General features: G+C 38.8%; 1 protein-coding gene across 1 annotated transcript; it reads left to right on the top strand.

Moving 5' to 3' along the window:
- The first annotated feature begins 6,725 nt into the window (after positions 1-6,725).
- On the top strand, positions 6,726-14,524 carry LOC140966694 (uncharacterized). Its single transcript, XM_073426949.1, has 2 exons — positions 6,726-8,388; positions 14,448-14,524. Exon 1 carries the CDS (start codon positions 6,726-6,728, stop codon positions 7,839-7,841), a length of 1,116 nt encoding a protein of 371 aa, XP_073283050.1. The 3' UTR covers positions 7,842-8,388; positions 14,448-14,524.
- Positions 14,525-22,745: the final 8,221 nt, after the last annotated feature.

The following is a 22,745-nucleotide window of genomic DNA, read 5'->3' as shown; positions in this document are numbered from 1 at the left end:
AATAAAAACATTTTACGTTTTTCAGCCTTCGGTCCCCGTTCCTCGATTGCAACTCGAATAACCTTTAAAAATACATTTTAATGCAACCATGTAGAAAATATATTTTAAACATGTAAATATGCACAACATAATTAAATAATGCAATTAAAACATTTAATTAAAATACAAGAGAATTTAATAACTTATTTGCATGTGGTTTGCGTGGACCTTTAAATTTTCGGGGCGTTACAGATGACATGGTATTTTACCTCAACTCTAGTAAATTCACACAAGAGGATCTTGTCATGGTACTCGATGACATGGTAGGGAGGTTAAAAGACTATCGCAATCATTCGATGAAGTAAACGCAGAAAAAAAAAGTCTAATATACAAGTCAGAGAACTTGAGCTGCTCACAACAAAAAGAACTTGACATTTCAAGGGAAAAGTTAAATCTGCTAGCAACAGAGAACAATTATTTGTGAAGAGTATTCCGAGTCACTATCAATTAAAGCAAACGACTGACACAGTTGGTCAATTTTTGGAACAAATCTTCAGCTTTTATTGAGAAGATGCATGAGATGCCTAAGTTGGCTGGAGACAAATTTTTTCTTAGGTTTTGGCAACAATGAATGAAATTCTTCTAATTCAGGGACTCAATCGTGTCTAGATAAGGGAAAGTTTAAAATGATAAAATTGTTCGCTGCAACACGTTTTATGAACATTATCAGCCAGAAGTTCAACCTAATCGGAATGTAAATTTTAAGAACAAGTCTATGCATCGAGGTCTGGGCTATATTGAACCAGAGAGTTCTAAGTCCAACCAGAAATGTCTAAAATGCAGACAAGGTTAAGCTAGTCACACCAGCTTGAATTTGTGTTGCAAGAAGCCAAGCCCAACCAGAAACTATTCTGTGAAGGGAAAATCTATTTTCCACCATAATTGCAAGTTAGTTCAAAAGAGATACAAACTTAATGGGAATGATGAATGGCTTAAAAACATCTAATGAGAGAGAAAACACATCACACAAATTCACAAGGTTATAAACAAGCTCGTACTCTTTTGGATACACACACTAGTAAGTGTTTTAGTCTAATTCAAGTATAGGTCTTGAAAAGGTTAATCCGATCAAGACTCAACTAGATTTTGATAATAAAGGCTTATTGGAATGATTGCAGTCCTTCAAGAAGTAGCTCATCAAAGAATCAACATGGAATCTGAACAGAGGATGTTCTAAATAGATGACTAGTAATGTCAAGCTACTCTCTGAAGTTATCAACAACAAATGACCAAGAATCACTTTTGGAGACAAAAAAAGGGTAAATATGTGGATAAATGTAAGATTATTAATTGAAAATTAGTTATTAAAGATGTAATGTTAGTTGAAAATATGTGCTACAACTTGATTAACATTAGCCAATATGTGATAATGGTTATTCTATTGAATTTCACTAACACATTTGCACTGTTAAATCGGCAAATGGTGGAATCATATTAACCAGACTCGAGAACAAAACACCAATAAATTGTTAAACAACGTGATAAGAGCACTGAATTTACAAACAAAATCCTGTCATCCTATGTAGATGATTCAGGAATCAAGCATAAGTTCTCAATCGCTATGTCACCACAACAAAATGGTGTTGCAGAATGAAGGAACCACACCTTAAAAGAAAAGGCTTGATTATGAGATATCTCAAAGGTTATGGGTAGAAGCTATAAACACAGATTGTTATACTCAGTTCAAATCTATGATAAACAAGAAGAAAAATAAGACTCATTATGAGATCTGGAATGGCAAAACACATGATATTTCATATTTCAGAATATTTGGTTTTAAGTGTTGCATTCATAATAATAGTAAAGCACATCTAACCTCTTTTGATGTTAAATATGATGTTAGTTGTAACGTCCCAAAAATTTGAAGGTCCACGCGAACCACAAGCATGCAAATTATTAAATTCCTTGTGTATTTCAATTAAATGTTGTAATTGAGGAAATTAATTATGTTGTGCATATTTACATGTTTAAAATATTCTTTTCTGCATGGTTACATTAAAATGTATTTTTAAAGGTTATTCGAGTTGCGATCGAGGAACGGAGACTGAGGGCTGAAAAATTGAAAATGTTTTTATTGGTCATTTGTTTTTTTAATTATTTAAATTAAGGGTGATTTTTTTTCCTATTTTTAAAAATAAAGAGTTTTGAGGTGACTTTACACGGCGGGACGTAAATTTTATCAGTGTTGGTTTTTAAACAAAAATGCAAATGTTTTGGCAACTCGGCTAATAAATTCATAAACTTATTTTAAAAAAACTATTTTTAATTAAGCACTAATGGCCCTAATTTGTAAGCTTAATGGTCCTAAGCTTAATTAATGATTAATTAAGTATAAAATACTCAAAACCCTCTCCATAACTCTACTTTTCACGCCACTTTTCAGAATTTGCACACCAATTCTCTCTAGTTACACGGCACACACACATTAAATTTTAAGAGGAAAAAGTCGAAGCCTTCCAGGAAAATCAAGCCAAGGTTGTCGTCGTCGTTCTTTGCAATCGTCGATGAGAATTCGTGCGTAAAATTCGTAAAGGCATGCCATATTCTTTCCTTCAAACATCCATCACACCATAGTATTTATTTAATTATGTTTTGAATGAAAAACAAGTTGCACTTTGTTATATTTTCTGAAACGTCTACTATTCTTATCGCTTAAAAAATAATAGAATTTTTTTTTAAAACCATACCATTCGGCCGAACCCATAAAAAAATATATAAAATATTTTTGCACCATTTTTAAAGTAAAACAACCAACTCGAATTTGAAAATCCAAAGTAATAACTCGAAACCTAAAATCGTCAAATGTTTTACCAACCTAAAAAGAAATGAATTTGAAAAGTATAGCCCATACCAAATCTCTCAAAAATTTCTCAAAAAGCATAAATAAATAGTCGTAAAATATTTAACATCATAAATGTAAATGCGGAAAATAGAAACGCTAGTCCTCGGGTCGTGTGCACCTTCAGTCCAGTCAAATCAGGCCTCCATGCCTCCCTCAACATCATTAACATACTCACCTACATTAATCACACCTAGTGAGTATAACGACTCAACACATCATATTCTTGATACCAAATCATACGTATAAAATCACAAGCAACAGTGAAGATACTTTTACGTAAAAATAGCATTTTCATGACATGCATAAACTTTAAACATAAACACTTTCATATCATCTTCAACATATTCCCATACATATTATCATCAACATATACGTATTCTTTTTTCCTTTTCGTTGAATTCAGATCGTTAATTGTGACTTTCGTGTTCATCTACGTCTACGTCTTGGGTGATGGATCCATCTACGTGTAACCACAGTACTGGGCTGCAGGGACATTAGCAACACTGTCACCGGTCAACTGAGCCTTGGCTTTATGTATTAACATATCATCTTATACATATCCGTATCCAAAGAAATACGATCGTCGGGGCTCCCACTGGGACCGTCTGTAGAACCCGTAATTAGACTGCGTATAAGCCATGCATAATTCTAGTATTTTTTTAAATTTAATTGACTTCATTGCATGAATATTTAAATGCTTTTCTTTGAAGTTAATTATTTTAGCCAGCAGTTTAATTGTATTCTTTTCAGTTAATTCAGTAAGGCCGGACTGGAGTTGGAGTTTAGAGATATAAAAAAAAAATTTAAAGATTCAGAAAATATTTCCGGAATTTATTTTAGCTAGCAAGTAAGTTAATTTAAGTTGAAAGGAGGTTTAGGGAATTATTTAAGTTACTTGAGGTGAGTAGAAAATAAATTCATTTAAGTTCCTTAATTAATGGGTTAGTTCACTAAATTAATTAAAGATAGATAAGGCTTTAAAGGTTTAAAATTTATCAACTAGATAACCTTTTTCCCTTCCTCTTAATTGATAATTTCGGCCACCCCTTAGATTATTAAAGAATTCATTTGCCTTATCACCTTTAAACTTTTCTTTGTATTTAATTAATAGGATAATTCTTGGATTTTGGGAGCACCATTTAATTATCTAACAAGCATTATTCTAACCTATTCTAGCTGAAGAAAATCGGCCACACCCCATCCAATCTCTCCAACAACTCATTTGATATCAAACAAAAATTTAAAATTCAAAAGGGTGGAGACTTAATCTTGGTTGTTCCTTATATCTTGCAACCATTTCCCTCACTCCCCTAACCAATATTATCCCCTCCCTATCCACCGAATTCAGCACCATTCAGAGGTTGATTTGTGAGAAAAAAAAAATCGAGAGTTAGTGCGAAGGAAGGGAGAAAAGAAAAGGAAAGAAAGCGTTCCACTCCTCCGCGCCGTATCGTTCTTCTTTTCGTTTTTCTTTCAAACGAAAAATCCAAGGCATGTATTTATTTCTTTCAAACCTCAATCAAGTCCTATTATCATTTATTTAACATCACATGATCATCATTTAATGCAAAAACCGAAACACACCATGAAATTTCAAAAACAAAAGTGCATGCAGATTTCGGTCCTTCCTTGTGCAGTTCACGGTTTTGCTTGTTTTTGTGCATTCAGGTGGTTGGCTCGACTCCAGGCTCACCAGGCTACATCTAGACACGTAATAGGATGCATTAGGACCATTTTGGTCCATTCAAACCAGGCCCATGCATGATGAAACCCGAAATGACAGCAGCTTTCCTCCACTGCCATTTTGTGCTTCGAAATTTCAGTTTCTGCTGTCATAGGAAAGGATCTGATCTTGGCTGCCCTAAGGGCCTATAGCCATGGTTAGATCACTTCCCTAGCATGTCTAAGACGTGACTAAGTCACCCTTTTGGTGGCTTGGTCCACGGTGAATCGGTTTTCAATTAAAATGCAAGAACAGCCCTGCACCCCCTTCGACTCCGTCATTTGACAGCATGTGTTGTTTCAGGTTTTGTGGAATGGTATGGATCTTGGATGGCCTATGGCCCTTAGCCATGGTTCATACCCTACCACTGGATGTCTATATCGTCCCATGGTCAATCAAATGGCCACTGGAACGAGACGAGACAGCAAGCAAAGCAAAACACCCCTCACGCGCGCAAAGGTGCTCTCGGGTGGAACTTTTCTGATGTTGCTGGAATAATTCGAATGGTGGCTGGCCTAGGGCCCTTAGCCATGGTTCAAATCATTCCTTGGTATGTTGTTGAGAGGCTCTGGTTGGTGGTTCAAGCCCCAATGGCCAAAAGTCTCGCAAACGACGCGATGCAAGCGAAGTTGCTGCTGCTGGAATTTGACAGCAACTTGCTGTGTCGGTTCGGAGGCTCGTTTGAGTTCTTGGTTGGCTTTTAGTCTATGGCCTTGGACTGGACATTGCCTCATCGAGTTAGAAAGGCCACGATATTGACCGTTTGTGATTTGGATCATTTTTGAAGTCGTACGAAAATTTACGGTGCGATGTGCCAAATTGACTCTCGAAAGAGCGTTGCTTGTTTTGGCCTCCATTCACCTAGATTTCGACTTGCATCATTTTAGGAGCATTAATTAATCGTTTTTAGCGTATGTTATCCATGACTATTTGATGATTCAGTGTTGGTTCGGGTTGGTTCGGAGTCATGATTAAATACGATGTCGTCGAGCGTCATTGTCGCATTTTTTTTGAACTTAAATTGCATAGTTGGTCAAGTAGAAGCAATTGCATATTTTTCATGGCATATTTAGGTTGCAGCGAGCCTGGGAACGATCCAATCCAGTTGTTAAAATATTACAAGATATTTCATTATGCAATTTAATTATATTACGTGCATGAAAATAGAAAATACTTATTTTGAGATTTATGCGATATTGCTTGTGGTCAATTCACTATTTTGGGAGCACTATTGTACTCGGTCGCCAGTGACCGATCAGTTCAGTTTGGTACCACCCGGTCGCCAGTGACCGGTCAGTTCAGTTCAGTTTGGTACTCCCCCGGTAGCCAGTTACCGATCAGTTCAGTTCAGTGCAGGGGCCACATGCGTAGACCATAATCTCAACAGAAAATTATTACCAGTTATTTCAGTACAGGGCTCCAAGGAGCAACATTTTTACTATGATTTTTAATTCAGTCATGCACGTATTATAATTGCTCAGTACAGATTATTTTCAGTATGCACCATGACATGATAGTTTATCCCATGCAAAATTTTACTAGTATTTACTCGTTACCTACGATATATGCATGCTGAGTCTTTAGGCTCACTAGACTTGATTGTTGTAGGTACTGATGAGGTCAGGGCCGAGGGCGGGGACCAGTGAGCCAGCTTGGGTCAGCAGTAGTGGCACCCGAGGACCTCAGTTCAGCATTTATTATTTTATTTCTCAAACAATTTTTATCAGTTGTGGGATATTCTTAAATTGTTATTTCGCATACAAATATTTTCTTCCGCTGCCATTTTGAATATAAAACTTTGTTTATCGGTTTATTTATGAATGAGGCATTTTGATTATTTAAAAAGAAAATTTTTAATTTTTCCGCAAATTTTCAAGCAAGGATTCATAGGCCTTCACAGTTGGTATCAGAGCCTATGATCTTGTAAAGGGTTGCACTACTACTGACCACGAGAAGCTCACGAAGCCACGTCTTCGGTCTGTAAGTTTTACATTTCAGCATTTTATTTAAAGCATGAATTACTTTGCCAGCATGTTTCCATGAAATGTTTTACGATCAAATCTTTTCAGTATTTCAGTATTTATTTAGAATAAATTATGGAATTATGCATGTTAGTTACGTATGGGTTATGTATGGAACAGTATGCCTCCTAGACGCCAGGTTGGACGCCCGAGAGGTAATGATGAGCGCCGTCATGAAGACGGTGAGGATCAAGGACAGGGGGGATTCGGACCTCCACCTCCTCCACCTCCACCTGACATGAATGCCCAGATGCTAGCTGGGATGACTAGGTTCTTTGCACAGTTTGCAGGGAACAATGCTGCAGCCGCAGCCAGGCCGACAGGGCCCGAGGCTGTCTATGAGAGGTTTATGAAGATGCGTCCGAAGGAGTTTTCTGGGACGTCTGACCCCATGATTGCCGAGGGATGGATCAAATCCCTCGAGGTTATCTTCGAGTTCATGGAGCTTGGAGATGCAGATAGAGTCCGATGTGCCACCTACTTATTCAGTGGAGATGCCCGCTTATGGTGGGAAGGAGCAGCAGTAGCCCTGAACTTGGCTACACTGACTTGGACACGCTTCACGGAGGTTTTCTACTCCAAATATTTTGCTGAGGAAGTGCGCACCAGGTTGACTACCGAGTTCATGAGCTTGAGACAGGGTGATATGACGGTTACGGAGTTCATCCGTAAGTTCGAGAGGGGCTGTCACTTTGTGCCCCTGATAGCAAATGATGCCAGAGCTAAGATGATGCACTTCCTGGTGGGTCTACGGCCGATCTTGCGCCGTGATGTTAGGGTGTCTGACCCTACTACTTACGAGGTCGCGGTCTCCAAAGCCCTAGCCGCAGAGCAGGATCTGCGGGATATCGAGAGGGATCGCCAAGGCAAGCGCCCAGCCCAGGTACCACACCGCCCTCCTCCTCATCAGCATCAACAGCAAAACAAGAGGCCTTTTCATGGGCAGCCCAGAAACAGAGGCCAGCAACAGCAGCAGCAGCAGCGGGGACGCCCAGCCCCGAGGACCTTTGAGCACCCAGTCTGTCCCAGGTGCTCACGCCGCCATCCTGGAGCATGTATGTCTGGCTCTGGAAAGTGTTTTAAGTGTGGCAGTCCTGACCACATGTTGCTGCAGTGCCCTCAGAGGAATCTGCCTACCCAAGGCAGAGTTTTTGCTCTCCATGCCGCAGAAACAAACCCGGAGACTATGTTGTTGACAGGTACCTTTAAGCTTTAAGTTATTATTTGAATTTCCGTGTTTTGGGAAGCAGAATTAAGATCTTGAACTTAGAAACTGATATAGGATTGCATGCTCTACTCAGTATTATTTTGGGAATTTAAGCTAGAAGAACTTTGACCTTTGCATGTCTATATGTTTAATTCTTGTAGCTATTGGGTTCAACTTAGAGTTCCGATCTTTCAGGGAGAATTTTTATATCTGGTTCCGCTACCAAGGCCTTGATAGATTCAGGGGTTACTCACTCGTTTATTTCGGAGGTCTTTGCAAACTTTCTTAAGATCAAGACCATTGGGCTAGACACAGCCTTTTCAGTAGTGTTGCCGTCAGGCGAGGAGATGGCAGCTACCAATGTTATCCGAGATATAGATCTTGAGCTGCACGGTAATCTTGTTTATGCGGATCTGATCGTGCTACCGATGCCAGAATTTGACATCATCCTAGGGATGGACTGGCTATTGCGGAACAGAGTATTGATAGACTTCCAGCGGAGATCTGTTCTTGTCCGACCGCCAGGAATGGAGAAGTTCTTATTTGAGCCAGACAGGTACTTTCCTCTACCGCGTATTATTCCTTATGTTCAGGCTAGAAAGCTCATGCATAGAGGGTGTCGGGCATTTCTAGCGACCTTTTTATCTATCCCCGAGGAACCCAGTCAGCCTCAGATGTTCCGATCGTCAGAGACTTCTTAGACGTTTTTCCCGAAGACGTCTCTGGTATGCCACCTAAGAGAGAGGCGGAATTTTCCATTGAGCTTATGCCAGGTACGACTCCGATATCCAAAGCGCCGTACCGACTAGCACCGACAGAGATGGCCGAGCTTAAGAAGCAGATTCAGGAACTTCTGGACAAAGAGTTCATTCGCCCGAGTTTTTCACCTTGGGGCGCGCCAGTCCTGTTTGTTAAGAAGAAGGATGGCTATATGAGGCTTTGCATTGATTACCGGGAGTTGAACAGGGTTACAGTGAAGAACAAATACCCACTTCCGAGGATTGAGGATCTGTTTGACCAGTTACAGGGAGCTTCGATTTTCTCCAAGATTGATCTGCGCTCCGGTTATCACCAGTTGAGGGTGAGAGATGCTGATGTTTCCAAGACTGCTTTCAGGACTCGTTATGGTCACTACGAGTTCCTTGTGATGCCGTTCGGTCTGACGAATTCGCCAGCGATCTTCATGGATCTCATGAATCGCGTATTTCAGCCGTATCTTGACCAGTTTGTGATAGCGTTCATAGACGACATTCTCGTCTACTCCAAGAGTCAAGAGGAGCACAGCAGGCATTTGACCACAGTTTTACAGACCTTGCAGAAGCACAAATTATTCGCAAAGTTCAGTAAGTGCGAATTCTGGTTAGAGAAGGTGGCGTTCTTAGGCCACATTGTTTCTAGCAGTGGTAGTGAGGTAGACCCAGCAAAAGTTGCCGCAGTCAGAGATTGGGTTGTGCCGCAGAATGCATCAGAGATCCGCAGTTTTCTTGGGCTAGCAGGATATTACAGGAAGTTAATTAAGGGATTCTCCTCTATTGTCGTTCCACTCACATCTTTGACCAAGAGGAATGCTAAATTCGTGTGGAGCGAGGAGTGTCAGAAGAGCTTCGATACCTTGAAGCAAGCTCTTATCTCAGCACCAGTGTTGGCCATGCCGTCAAGGCCCGGCGAGTTTGTCCTTTATACCGATGCTTCAAAGCTCGGTTTAGGCGCAATATTGATGTAGCATGGGAAAGTGATAGCGTATGCTTCTCGACAGTTGAAAATCCACGAAAAGAACTACCCCACCCATGATCTAGAGTTGGCCGCAGTAGTTTTTGCCTTGAAGATTTGGATGCATTATCTGTATGGAGAGAAGTGCCAGATCTTTACCGACCATAAGAGCCTCAAGTATTTCTTTACGCATAAGGAGCTGAACATGCGTCAGAGGCGTTGGTTGGAGCTTGTGAAGGATTACAACTGTGACATTAGCTACCACCCGGGTAAAGCTAAGGTAGTTGCAGATGCATTGAGCAGAAAAGTCGCAGTAATGGCTCATTTGACGATTCAGAGACCTCTTCAGCTTGAGATGCAGAGGTTTGATCTAGAGTCATATCCTCAAGGTAGAGTTCCCCGTCTATCTACCTTGACCATTCAGTCCTCTTTTCTTGACCGTATTCGCAATGGTCAGTCAGAAGATGAGCAATTGGCACAGTGGAAGAAGAGAGATGAAGCCAAGGGCAGTGTCTTGTATACAGTCAGCGACGGTATTGTGAGATACCGAGACAGGATATGGGTTCCTAGCAGTGATTCTATCCGAGCAGACATCTTATCAGAGGCCCATATGTCGCCGTACTCCATGCACCCTGGGAGTACGAAGATGTACAAATATCTGCAGCTATTGTATTGGTGGCCAGGGATGAAGAAAGACATCAGACGTTTTGTATCTGAGTGTCTGACTTGTCAGTTAGTGAAAGCAGAGCATCAGAGACCAGCAGGGTTGCTCAAGCCACTTCCCATTCCCGAGTGGAAGTGGGAGATTGTTACCATGGACTTCTTGACCGGTTTGCTGAAGTCAGTCAGAGGATCAAATGCCATCTGGGTGACTGTAGATCGTCTTACCAAATCAGCGCACTTCTTGCCTATTAAGACGACTTTCACCATGATTCAGTATGCGGAGTTGTACATCCGGGAGATAGTCCGACTCCATGGTATTCCTGTTTCGATCGTATCTGACAGAGACCCCAGATTCACTTCCTCGTTTTGGAAGAGTTTGCATTCGATTATGGGTACGAAGTTGCTGTTTAGCACAGCTTTCCATCCGCAGACAGATGGTCAGTCAGAGCGAGTTATTCAGATCTTGGAGGATCTTCTCCGTGCTTGTGTGATTGACTTCTCAGGGAGTTGGGAGTCGAAGTTGCCATTGGTGGAGTTCACCTATAACAACAGCTTCCAGTCCTCTATTGGTATGGCACCGTACGAAGCACTGTATGGCCGTAAGTGTAGATCTCCTGTTCATTGGGATGAAGTAGGAGAGAGAGCAGAGTTGGGCCCCGAGATTATTCAGCAGGCTGCCGATGTAGTAGTCAAGATCCGCGATAGGATGAGGACTGCTCAGAGTCGACAGAAAAGCTATGCAGATCAGAGAAGGAGAGACCTAGAGTTTGCCGTCGGCGACCATGTATTTGTGAAGATAGCACCTATGAAAGGTGTTATGCGATATGGAAAGAAAGGGAAGCTCAGTCCGAGATTCATTGGACCCTTTGAAATCCTTGACAGAGTTGGGATGCTAGCTTATCGTGTTGCTCTTCCGCCGAATCTGGCCGGAGTACACAATGTGTTCCACGTCTCCATGCTGAGAAAGTACATGGCGAATCCTTCGCATGTGCTGAACTTTGAGCCGTTGCAGCTTGCCCCGAACCTGTTTTATGAGGAGAGACCAGTGCAGATCTTAGACAGACAGGAGAAGAAGCTGCGGAACAAGTTGGTTAAGCGAGTCAAAGTCAAATGGCTCAACCATTCAGAGGAGGAACCTACGTGGGAGTCTGAGCCAGAAATGAGAAGTCGGTACCCCGAGTTATTCGGTGAGTTCTAATTTCGAGGACGAAATTTCTTTTAAGGGGGGGAGAGTTGTAGAACCCGTAATTAGACTGCGTATAAGCCATGCATAATTCTAGTACTTTTTTAAATTTAATTGACTTCATTGCATGAATATTTAAATGCTTTTCTTTGAAGTTAATTATTTTAGCCAGCAGTTTAATTGTATTCTTTTCAGTTAATTCAGTAAGGCCGGACTAGAGTTGGAGCTTAGAGATATAAAAAAAAAAAATTTAAGATTCAGAAAATATTTCCGGAATTTATTTTAGCTAGCAAGTAAGTTAATTTAAGTTAAAAGGAGGTTTAGGAAATTATTTAAGTTACTTGAGGTGAGTAGAAAATAAATTCATTTAAGTTCCTTAATTAAGGGGTTAGTTCACTAAATTAATTAAAGATAGATAAGGCTTTAAAGGTTTAAAATTTATCAACTAGATAACCTTTTTCCCTTCCTCTTAATTGATAATTTCGGCCACCCCTTAGATTATTAAACAATTCATTTGCCTTATCACCTATAAACTTTTCTTTGTATTTAATTAATACGATAATTCTTGGATTTTGGGAGCACCATTTAATTATCTAACAAGCATTATACTAACCTATTCTAGCTGAAGAAAATCGGCCACACCCCATCCAATCTCTCCACAACTCATTTGATATCAAACCAAATTTTAAAATTCAAAAGGGTGGAGACTTAATCTTGGTTGTTCATTATATCTTGCAACCATTTCCCTCACTCCCCTAACCAATATTATCCCTTCCCTATCCACCGAATTCAGCACCATTCAGAGGTTGATTTGTGAGAAAAAAAAAATTGAGAGATAGTGGGAAGGAAGGAAGAAAAGAAAAGGAAAGAAAGCGTTCCACTCCTCCGCGCCGTATCGTTCTTCTTTTCGTTTTTCTTTCAAACGAAAAATCCAAGGCATGTATTTATTTCTTTCAAACCTAAATCAAGTCCTATTATCATTTATTTAACATCACATGATCATCATTTATTGCAAAAACCGAAACACACCATGAAATTTCAAAAACAAAAGTGCATGCAGATTTCGGTCCTTCCTTGTGCAGTTCACGGTTTTGCTTGTTTTTTTGCATTCAGGTGGTTGGCTCGACTCCAGGATCACCAGGCTACATCTAGACACGTAATAGGATGCATTAGGACCATGTTGGTCCATNCGTTTTTCTTTCAAACGAAAAATCCAAGGCATGTATTTATTTCTTTCAAACCTCAATCAAGTCCTATTATCATTTATTTAACATCACATGATCATCATTTATTGCAAAAACCGAAACACACCATGAAATTTCAAAAACAAAAGTGCATGCAGATTTCGGTCCTTCCTTGTGCAGTTCACGGTTTTTCTTGTTTTTGTGCATTCAGGTGGTTGGCTCGACTCCAGGCTCACCAGGCTACATCTAGACACGTAATAGGATGCATTAGGACCATGTTGGTCCATTCAAACCAGCCCCATGCATGATGAAACCCGAAATGACAGCAGCTTTCCTCCACTGCCATTTTGTGCTTCGAAATTTCAGTTTCTGCTGTCGTAGGAAAGGATCTGATCTTGGCTGCCCTAAGGGCCTATAGCCATGGTTAGATCACTTCCCTAGCATGTCTAAGACGTGACTAAGTCACCCTTTTGGTGGCTTGGTCCACGGTGAATCGGTTTTCAATTAAAATGCAAGAACAGCCCTGCCCCCCCTTCGACTCCTTCATTTGACAGCATGTGTTGTTTCAGGTTTTGTGGAATGGTATTGATCTTGGTTGGCCTATGGCCCTTAGCCACGGTTCATACCCTACCACTGGATGTCTAGATCGTCCCATGGTCAATCAAATGGCCACTGGAACGAGACGAGACAGCAAGCAAAGCAAACCACCCCTCACGCGCGCAAAGGTGCTCTCGGGTGGAACTTTTCTGATGTTGCTGGAATAATTCGAATGGTGGCTGGCCTAGGGCCCTTAGCCATGGTTCAAATCATTCCTTGGGATGTTGTTGAGAGGCTCTGGTCGGTGGTTCAAGCCCCAATGGCCAAAAGCCTTGCAAACGACGCGATGCAAGCGAAGTTGCTGCTGCTGGAATTTGACAGCAACTTGCTGTGTCGGTTCGGAGGCTCGTTTGAGTTCTTGGTTGGCTTTTAGCCTATGGCCTTCTACTGGACAGTGACTCATTGAGTTATAAAGGCCACGTTTTTGACCGTTTGTGATTCGGATCATTTTTGAAGTCGTACGAAAATTTACGGTGCGATGTGCCAAATTGACTCTCGAAAGAGCGTTTCTTGTTTTGGCCTCCATTCACCTAGATTTCGACTTGCATCATTTTAGGAGCATTAATTAATCATTTTTAGTGTATTTTAATCATGACTATTTGATGATTCAGTGTTGGTTCGGGTTGGTTTGGAGTCATGATTAAATACGAAGTCGTCGAGCGTCATTGTCGCATTTTTTTTGAACTTAAATTGCATACTTGGTCAAGTAGAAGCTATTGCATATTTTTCATGGCATATTTAGGTTGCAGCGAGCCTGGGAACGATCCAATCCAGTTGGTAAAATAATACAGGATATTTCATTATACAATTTAATTATATTACGTGCATGAAAATAGAAAATACTTATTTTTGAGATTTATGCGATATTGCTTGTGGTCAATTCACTATTTTGGGAGCACTATTGTACTCGGTCGCCAGTGACCGATCAGTTCAGTTTGGTACCACCCGGTCGCCAGTGACCGGTCAGTTCAGTTCAGTTTGATACTCCCCCGGTAGCCAGTTACCGATCAGTTCAGTTCAGTGCAGGGGCCACATGCGTAGACCATAATCTCAACAGAAAATTATTACCAGTTATTTCAGTACAGGGCTCCAAGGAGCAACATTTTTACTATGGATTTTAATTCAGTCATGCACGTATTATAATTGCTCAGTACAGGTTATTTTCAGTATGCCCCATGACATGATATTTTATCCCATGCAAAATTTTACTAGTATTTACTCGTTACCTACGATATATGCATGCTGAGTCTTTAGGCTCACTAGACTTGATTGTTGTAGGTACTGATGAGGCTAGGGCCGAGGGCGGGGACCAGTGAGCCATCTTGGGTCGGCAGTAGCGGCACCCGAGGACCTCATTTGCAGCACTTACCATTTTTAGCAAACATTTTTATCAGTTGTTGAATATTCTTAAAACGTTAATTTTTTTGCAAACAAATATTTTCTTCCGCTGCCATTTTGAATATCAAACTTTGTTTATCGGTTTATTTATGAATGAGGCATTTTGATTATTTAAAAAAGAAATTTTTTAATTTTTCGCAAATTTTCAAGCAAGGATTCATAGGCCTTCACACCGTCACCCTCACGATATCTCCAACATATCCTCGTATTAGTCACAATTATTTCACTTCCTTCAACGTTTCATATTCTCATCACTTTATAAAATTTAAACATGCATATAACGTTTTTCTTTTAAACCAAGCATGCACATGTCTTTTAAATGTCCACGTTAAATCATAAAATTCATAAAATTTTAAAAATAACATTCTTAACATATACATATCTATGAACATTTGAAACAATCATATTAACATACAAAACAGCAATCAAAGCACTGCCACGACGTTTACAATTTCCAGTGTAAAATTACCGTTTTACCCCTGGACGAAATATTTCACGTTTTTGACTTTTTCTTAATTTTATTGACTCTAACATATTCCAAATATTTATTTAAGGTTAAATTAAATTTCTCAAAATTTTATTTAACTTAAATACTTTACTTTAGAATTTATTCGTAGTTTGTAGTTTTCAAGGCGTTTTAATCCAGAAAAATTTTAAACTTTAATATAAAATTCCTAAATTCAAAACTTAAAATTTTTATATTATTTTAACCCTCGTGAACCACGACTCGACCTCCGTGAGCCGTGTTTTGATCAATTTAACAAAGGAAAACCCTAACTTGACCCGTATGTTTCAACCCCGAGCCACGGTCAGATTTTCTCGTGCCACCCTCAAACCATGCTGGACCAAACCTTGACCAACCCCTTAGGACACCCTCCTGGACCCTTGGAACCCATGGACCAGACCCCTAGCTCGAAACCGAATGCACACAACCAGCACTTGCACTCGGTCGAGACTCCTAGTAGACATAGGACACATGATTCGCCCCTAGGACCTGGCCAGCGTGCCCAGCCCCTAAACCAGCCTCTCAAGCACTCACCTAGGACCCCAATGAGTCATCCTAGCCCAGCCCGAAGTCCCCGACAGAGCCCTCTTCCCTGCGCAAGCCGCTGAAGCTGTGCGCCTTTACTTGAACCTCTCGTGGAGGAAGGTTAGGGATTTTCTCTCGACTTAACCAGACCCTGGCCAAGCCCTGGCCCCAAGCCGTGACCAAGCCAAGCCAACAAGACCAAAACCGAACCCCTTATGATCACATGACATGAATTTAATACCAGCTTGTTTCCTTTGTTTTAACAGCGTGTGTGGTGTGTGTCTAGGGCCTTATAACATGCGTAAAACCATCCCCTTTCAATCCCTAATCATGGCAGACCCTTAACAACACAATATATATGTTTTTGGATCATAAACCATGCTTATGAAAAAACGAAAAATAATCAACATGTCACTTGTTTTTCATACAAAACATGCATATAAACATGTTATGGTGTGATGATGTTTTGAAGGAAAGAAATATGCGTGCCTTTTGGTATTTTCGCACGAATTCTCGTTGACGATTGAAAAGAACGACGACGAAAACCTTGGCTTAAACTCCCTTGAAGCTTTTCGAATTTTTCCTTGATTATTTAGGTGTGTCGTTTAAGGTGCTAGTGGGGAGAGTTTGTGCAAATGGGGAAGTAGGGCGTGATGTTATGAGGGTTTGGGGTGGGGTTTAATACATTAAATACTTTAATTAATCCCTTAAACAAGCTTAGGCCTATTAAGAATGTAATTAGGCCCGTTAGTGATTTAATTAAAATATTAAAATAATTTTGTTTAAATAGGTTTATGAATTTATTAGCCGTATTTCCAAAACGTTCGTATTTTTGTTGAAAACTAACACTGATAAAATTTACGTCACGGAGTATAAAATCACCTAAAAACCCTTTATTTTCAAAAATATGAAAAAACATCATCCATATTTTAAATAATTAAAAACAATTATTTGATAAAAACATTTTACGTTTTTCAGCCCTCGGTCTCCGTTCCTCGATCGCAACTCGAATAACCCTTTAAAATTTCATTTTAATACATGTATGTAGAAAAACTACTAACAAATCATGTAAACATGTCACAAAATCAATTTAGCAATTAAAATAATTTAATTACTCATTTTTCATATTTCCTAGATTTGCATGCAGTTGGATTACGTCGTTTTAATTTTTGGACCTTACAATTCCTTCCCCCCTTAAATAAAATTTCTTCCTCAAAATTAGAACTTACCGAATATCTCTGGATAGCGACTCCTCAAGTACCTCACAGTTTCCCAAGTAGCTTCCTCTTCTGAGTCATTCAGCCACTTGACCTTGACCATTGGAATGACTTTGTTCTGGAGTCTTCTTTCCTGCCTTGCCAGGATTTGGACAGGTCTTTCTTCATATATCATATTTGGAGTCAATTGTAGAGGTTCATAATTTAGCACATGTGATATATTCGACATGTACTTTCTCAGTATCGAAATATATAATACATTGTGAACTCCAGAAAGCATTGGTGGAAATGCCACTCTATAAGCTAGTGTCCCAATCCTCTCCAACATCTCGAACGGACCAATAAATCTTGGACTAAGCTTGCTCTTCTTGCCAAAACGCATAACACCTTTCATAGGTGCTATTTTCACAAATACATGATCTCCCACTGCAAACTCTAAGTCTCTTCGTCTCTTATTAGCATAACTCTTTTGTCGGCTTTGTGCAATTTTCATTCTCTCACGAATTTTGACTACAAGCTCGGCAGTCTCTTCAATCACATCTGGACCAATCTCTCTTCTTTCGCCAACCTCGTCCCACTGAATAGAAGATCTACATTTCCTTCCATAAAGTACCTCAAAAGGAGCCATCACGATAGATGATTGGAAACTATTATTGTAGGTGAACTCCACTAGAGGTAATAAGTCCATCCAAAAATGAAAAAACTACAGAAAATCAAGCCGCTGAAAAAATTAAGTAGTGAATGATCATCAGCCAGAGATAACTCTAAGAAGATAATACTGCATATACAAATAAAGATCCGATGGTTCCACATTAAGTTCCCTTTGGATCATGCCTCCGGTGGAATAAGAATCATTCACTCAAGCTGATCATCGGTAATCCAAATGATCTTCTCACAAATAAAAAGTAAATGATTTATAAATTATTGCATACTTCAATTCTTAGATAGAACCTAAGAAGATAGATGAAGCCTTAGGATACTCAAACTGGATAGAATCAATGCATGAAGAATTTAATCGATTTGAGAGAAATAAAGTTTGACATCAATTTCTCAGACCTTCAAGTCAACATTGTAGGAAACTTAATTTTGGTATTTTGACAAATTGAGCATAAAATATTGAAAATCTAATCAAGAAGACTTAAAGGAACTAATCTAAAATACGCAAATTATTTGTTGCCTTGAAGATTAGTGTCCAGAAAATCAACGGCAACTGTAGTGGGAACGCCGCATTTCAGCAATGATACCGTGTACTACTGTCAAAAGAATGTCTACGTGGCAAACGACGGATATAAAGATTCATATCGCATTCATTGTCACCGTTAGAAGCAAAGCCTATAAATAGCCAAGAAGAGCAGCGGAGAAGAGACAGACACATATACATACTGTTCAATCAACCAAGCTGTTATTTTGCTGAAATCTCTTCACAATCTTTTTGTTCATATTCAAAAGATTTCAAAGCTCACACTTAGCATATACATTCATAGCATTCAAGGCTATAATTTGAGCTTACAAGCACTAACACTTACTGTTGTATTATTCGATCTTATAGAGATCAGTTGTGCTATGTAGTTTAAGTTCAGTAGAGTACGTAAACTGTATCGAAACTAAGAGTTTCAATTTGGCATTGTTAAGTCCAAATCTGAAGTGGGTCTGTACAAATCTTTGTATTGATCAAAGTCTTTTAGTGAATATCCTAACTTCTAGATAGAAGGGATGACGTAGGAGTGATTGAAATATCCGAACATCCATAAATCTTGTGTCTCTTAACTTCAGTTTTATTTTATCTGTCAGTCAGTTTATTTCCGTACTTTCATTAGTTAACTGATCGAAATTGACAAACAAGATTCCCGAGCTCAGTTTATCACTAAACTGACTCATTATTTCAAAAGGGTGTAAAATTGTCAAGTGTTTATTCAACCCCCCTTCTAAACACTTTCTTACCTATCAACCGATACTATCGAACATATTATTAGAACTAGATGTGTGCTTAGTAATAAACTTAATGCAAACAGATCAGTTGTAAGAAATAAAGTTAAACTTGTGGCTCAATATTAGCATCCAGACTACTTTTTCGAGCTATTCAGTTATCAAACTGATAAGTAAGAAGATAAGATAAGAGTTTCAGTTTTGCATTTTATAAGTCCAACTGAAGTGAGTTATTATAAATATTTGTAATCAATCAAATTCTTTTAGAGAAATCCTATTCTTGAGATAGAAGGGGTGAAGTAGGAGCAGTTGTAAACTCCGAACATTCATAAAATTCTTTGTGTCCATTGCTCCATTCGTTCTGTTATCAATCCATTATCCAAATATATTCAATTATCCTTCATTTTATTTCCGCGCTACAAGCATCAATTAACTGATCGATATCGACGCATAAGATTTCTGAATCAGTTCCTTGAATAACTGATTTATATCCAAAAAAAATTTCAAAAATCAAAGTGTTTATTCAAACCGTCCTTCTAAACACATCACCTTCATTAACCGATTCTAACAAGTGATATAAGAGCGGTTAAAATCTTGTCTTGAATATTCCATTCGCTCAAATCTGATAACCATGTCTTCATTCAAAAAAATCCCTATGTTTTCTTGAGAGGAGTTCGATGACTGGAAGATCAAAATGCGAGCTCATTTAGCTGCACTTGAAAATGACATGTGGTACATCATAACTGATGGACCCATGAAAATCATGAAAGAAAATACAGTTTTTGCTCTAACTGACGGAGCACCTCATCGTATCGAAAAAACACGCGATGAGTGGACAACATAAGAAAAAAATGAAAGCAAACATGGACAATGTTGCCAAAAACATTCTTTACAAGACGCTGGATAAAAACACATTAAACAAGATCAAAATGTGTAAATATGCCCAAGAAATTTGGGAAAAGCTGATTCAATTGTAAAAGCAATGAGCAAACTAAGGAAAATAAACTTTCAGTTGTCGCACAAAAGTTTGATAATATAAAGATGCAGGCTGGAGAATCAATGAATGAGTTTAATGAAAGAGTGAGCTGCATCATAAATTAACTGAATGCACTAGGAAAAGCACATTCAAACAAAGAGATTGCTCTAAAGGTGACGCGTGACCTTCCCAAAGAATGATATGTTAAAACTATGGCCATGATAGAATCAAAAGAACCGAACAAGGTGGAACTACATGATTTGTTTGCAGACTTAAAAGCCTATGAATTCGAGATGCAAACAAGAGAGGGCGAACCCATAGTCCCACCAGTTACAACTGACCTCAACAAGCTGAAACTGGAGGCAACAGTTTCAGTTGAGAAGACAGATGAAAATTTGAGCAATGATGCAATATTATTGTTCATCAGAAAATTCGAAAGATTCATGAGAAAGAAACAATGTTCAGTACAAAGAAATTATCACATGAATCAATCAAAAGAGAATGCGTGCTTTAACTACGGAAAGACTCGTCACTTCATCGCTAACTGTCCAAAGCCGAAGAAGGACAACAAGAGATCAATTGAAAAGGGTAAGAAGCCCTTCGAGCACAGGAGAAGTGAAACATCCACTACTCGTTTTTTAAAAAGTACTAGACACTACTCGTTTTCTTAAAAAGTACTAGACACTACTCGTTTTCTTAAAAAGTACTAGACACTTAAAAAGTATTAAGAAATTACCGTTTTACTTCTAGACGTAAAATTCTACGATTTTGACATTTTCTTAATTCTATTGACTCTAGACCATCTCAAATAATTATTTAAGCTTACATTAATTTTTTCATATTTTTATTTAGCTTAAATTGATGGCTTTTAATTTATTCTTTATATATCACTTATTAATGCGTTTTAATCTCAAATTAAATCAAACTATAATATAAAATTCCCAAACTTGAAACTTAGACTTGTAATATTTATTTAGCCATTGTGAACCATGACTCAAGTCCCGTTGAGCCATGTTTCAAACTTTAAACGATCAAACCCTAAGTTTTGAACCACACTAAGACCCCACGAGCCAACTTCCGATTTCCATGAGCCATGCCTGAACCACCCTTAGCCGACCCCTGGCCATCCCCTCTAGGAATCCTCTTGGACCCTTATAACCCTTAGGACTAAAACCAAATCTCAAACCGAACCCACACAATTCAGAAAAAACTGTGGCCGAGACCCTTGCAGCACTAGGACTCTATGTTTTCGCGCTTAGGACTCTAGCCACTGAGCCATCCCCGAGCCCAGACCCTTGTGCATCCTCTTAGGACCCTAGGGACCCAGCCATGACCCAAGCCGAGCCATGCAAAGCTTAACCCCTGAACTGATCACCTATGCCTCAAAAACGTGAATAACGGTTCCAGCTTAATCAATTCACGTGTGCAACCTGTTTGTGCATCCTAGGACTCTTTGAATCATGTAAAAACAATGTCCTTTAAATTCCTAATCATGGCAGCCCCTTTATGTATGAAAACAACAATTTATTGGAGGAAAACCATGCTTTAAAAATTCATGTTTGTGTAAAAAAAAAAAAAAATAAAAAGTGTCACTTGTTTTTCATACAATTCATAAATAAATAAATATTCTGGTGTGATATTGAGTAAAGGAAATAATATAGCGTGCCTTTGAAAAATTTACGCACGAATTATCGTTGACGAATTGAAGAAAGACGACGAACGACCTTGACTTGAAATTACTTGACAAAAACCAAAGCTTTCTCCTTGAAATATTGTGTGTGTGCCGTGTCTTTTTGAGATAAAAGAGTTTGAGAGGTTTTAGGAGAGTGGGGCGTGTGATGTGTGTGAATTATGGGGGTGGTTTGTATTTTATTAAGCTCATTAGTGCTTTTAAAAATTATTATGATTAATAAAGTTTGTGAAATTTTTAGTCGGTTTGTCAAAACGTTCTCATTTTTGTTGAAAATCGAATGCCGTTAAAAATTAAGTCTCAGCGTATAAAATCACCTGAAAACTCCTTATTTTCAAAAATAAGAAAAAGTATTGACCTTATTTTAAATAATTAAAAAAATTATTTAATAAAAACATTTTCTATTTTTTTCAGCCCTCGGTCTCCATTTCTCGATCGCAACTCGAATAACTTTTAAAAATACATTTTAATGCATTCAAATAGAAAACTACTTAAAAATCATAGAACATATCATACATAATTCATTTAAGCAATTAAAATAATTTAATTAGCTATTATTCATTTTCCCTAGATTCACATGCAGTTGGATTACGTCTTAATTTTTGACCTTACAAGAAGATCCGAGGATGAGAAGAAATCATCCAGCAAGAAACCTTAGTAGTTGAAGAGAACAAATCAAAATGGGCAGAAACTGATAGCAAAGCAGCAGAAACTAAGCGCTCAAGCAGCTCCAGTGATGAAGAGGAGGTGAAATGCCTCATGGCTAATGATGCTGAGCTAGAATCTAGTAGCGATTAGGTTACAGGTAAGCTGACCAAAGATTCAGTCTGGTACTTGGACAGTGAATGTTCAAGACACGTGATTGGAGATGTAGATTTAATATCGCAACTGGTCAAGTATTCAGGTCTCAAAATCAGTTTTGTAGATGCTTCAAAAAGGTAGAACTCTGGGTAAGTGTAAGCTTATCCATGGTAACATTATTATTGATTATATTTTATTTGTTAACAATCTGATATATAACTTGATTAGCATTAGTCAGTTATGTGATCATAACTATTCAATTGAGTTTAATAAATATACATGCACTGTTAAAAATACAATTGGTGATATTATAATGATAGGAAATAAATGTTGTAACACTTACAAAGTAATTTGGAGCAACCAACCCAATGAACCAGTTTGCTTTGCCGCTTCAAATCAATGCAAGAACTGGTTAGGTATAAGAGGTTGAACCACCTTAATTTCAAAGTCATTGCATAACTGAGCAAACACGAACTGGTAATTTGTCTGCCAATGATTGAGTTTTCAAAAGATAAAATTTGTTCAGCATGTCAGCTTG

The sequence above is a fragment of the Primulina huaijiensis genome, chromosome 2 (assembly GCF_012295235.1).
Source record: "Primulina huaijiensis isolate GDHJ02 chromosome 2, ASM1229523v2, whole genome shotgun sequence".
In the NCBI taxonomy this organism is placed as follows: domain Eukaryota; kingdom Viridiplantae; phylum Streptophyta; class Magnoliopsida; order Lamiales; family Gesneriaceae; genus Primulina; species Primulina huaijiensis.
This window is presented reverse-complemented; position numbering and strand designations above follow the sequence as displayed.

Coding starts and splice junctions, on each gene's coding strand:
- LOC140966694 (XM_073426949.1), top strand. CDS start 6,726: ATGGGTTATGTATGGAACAGTATGCCTCCTAGACGCCAGGTTGGACGC.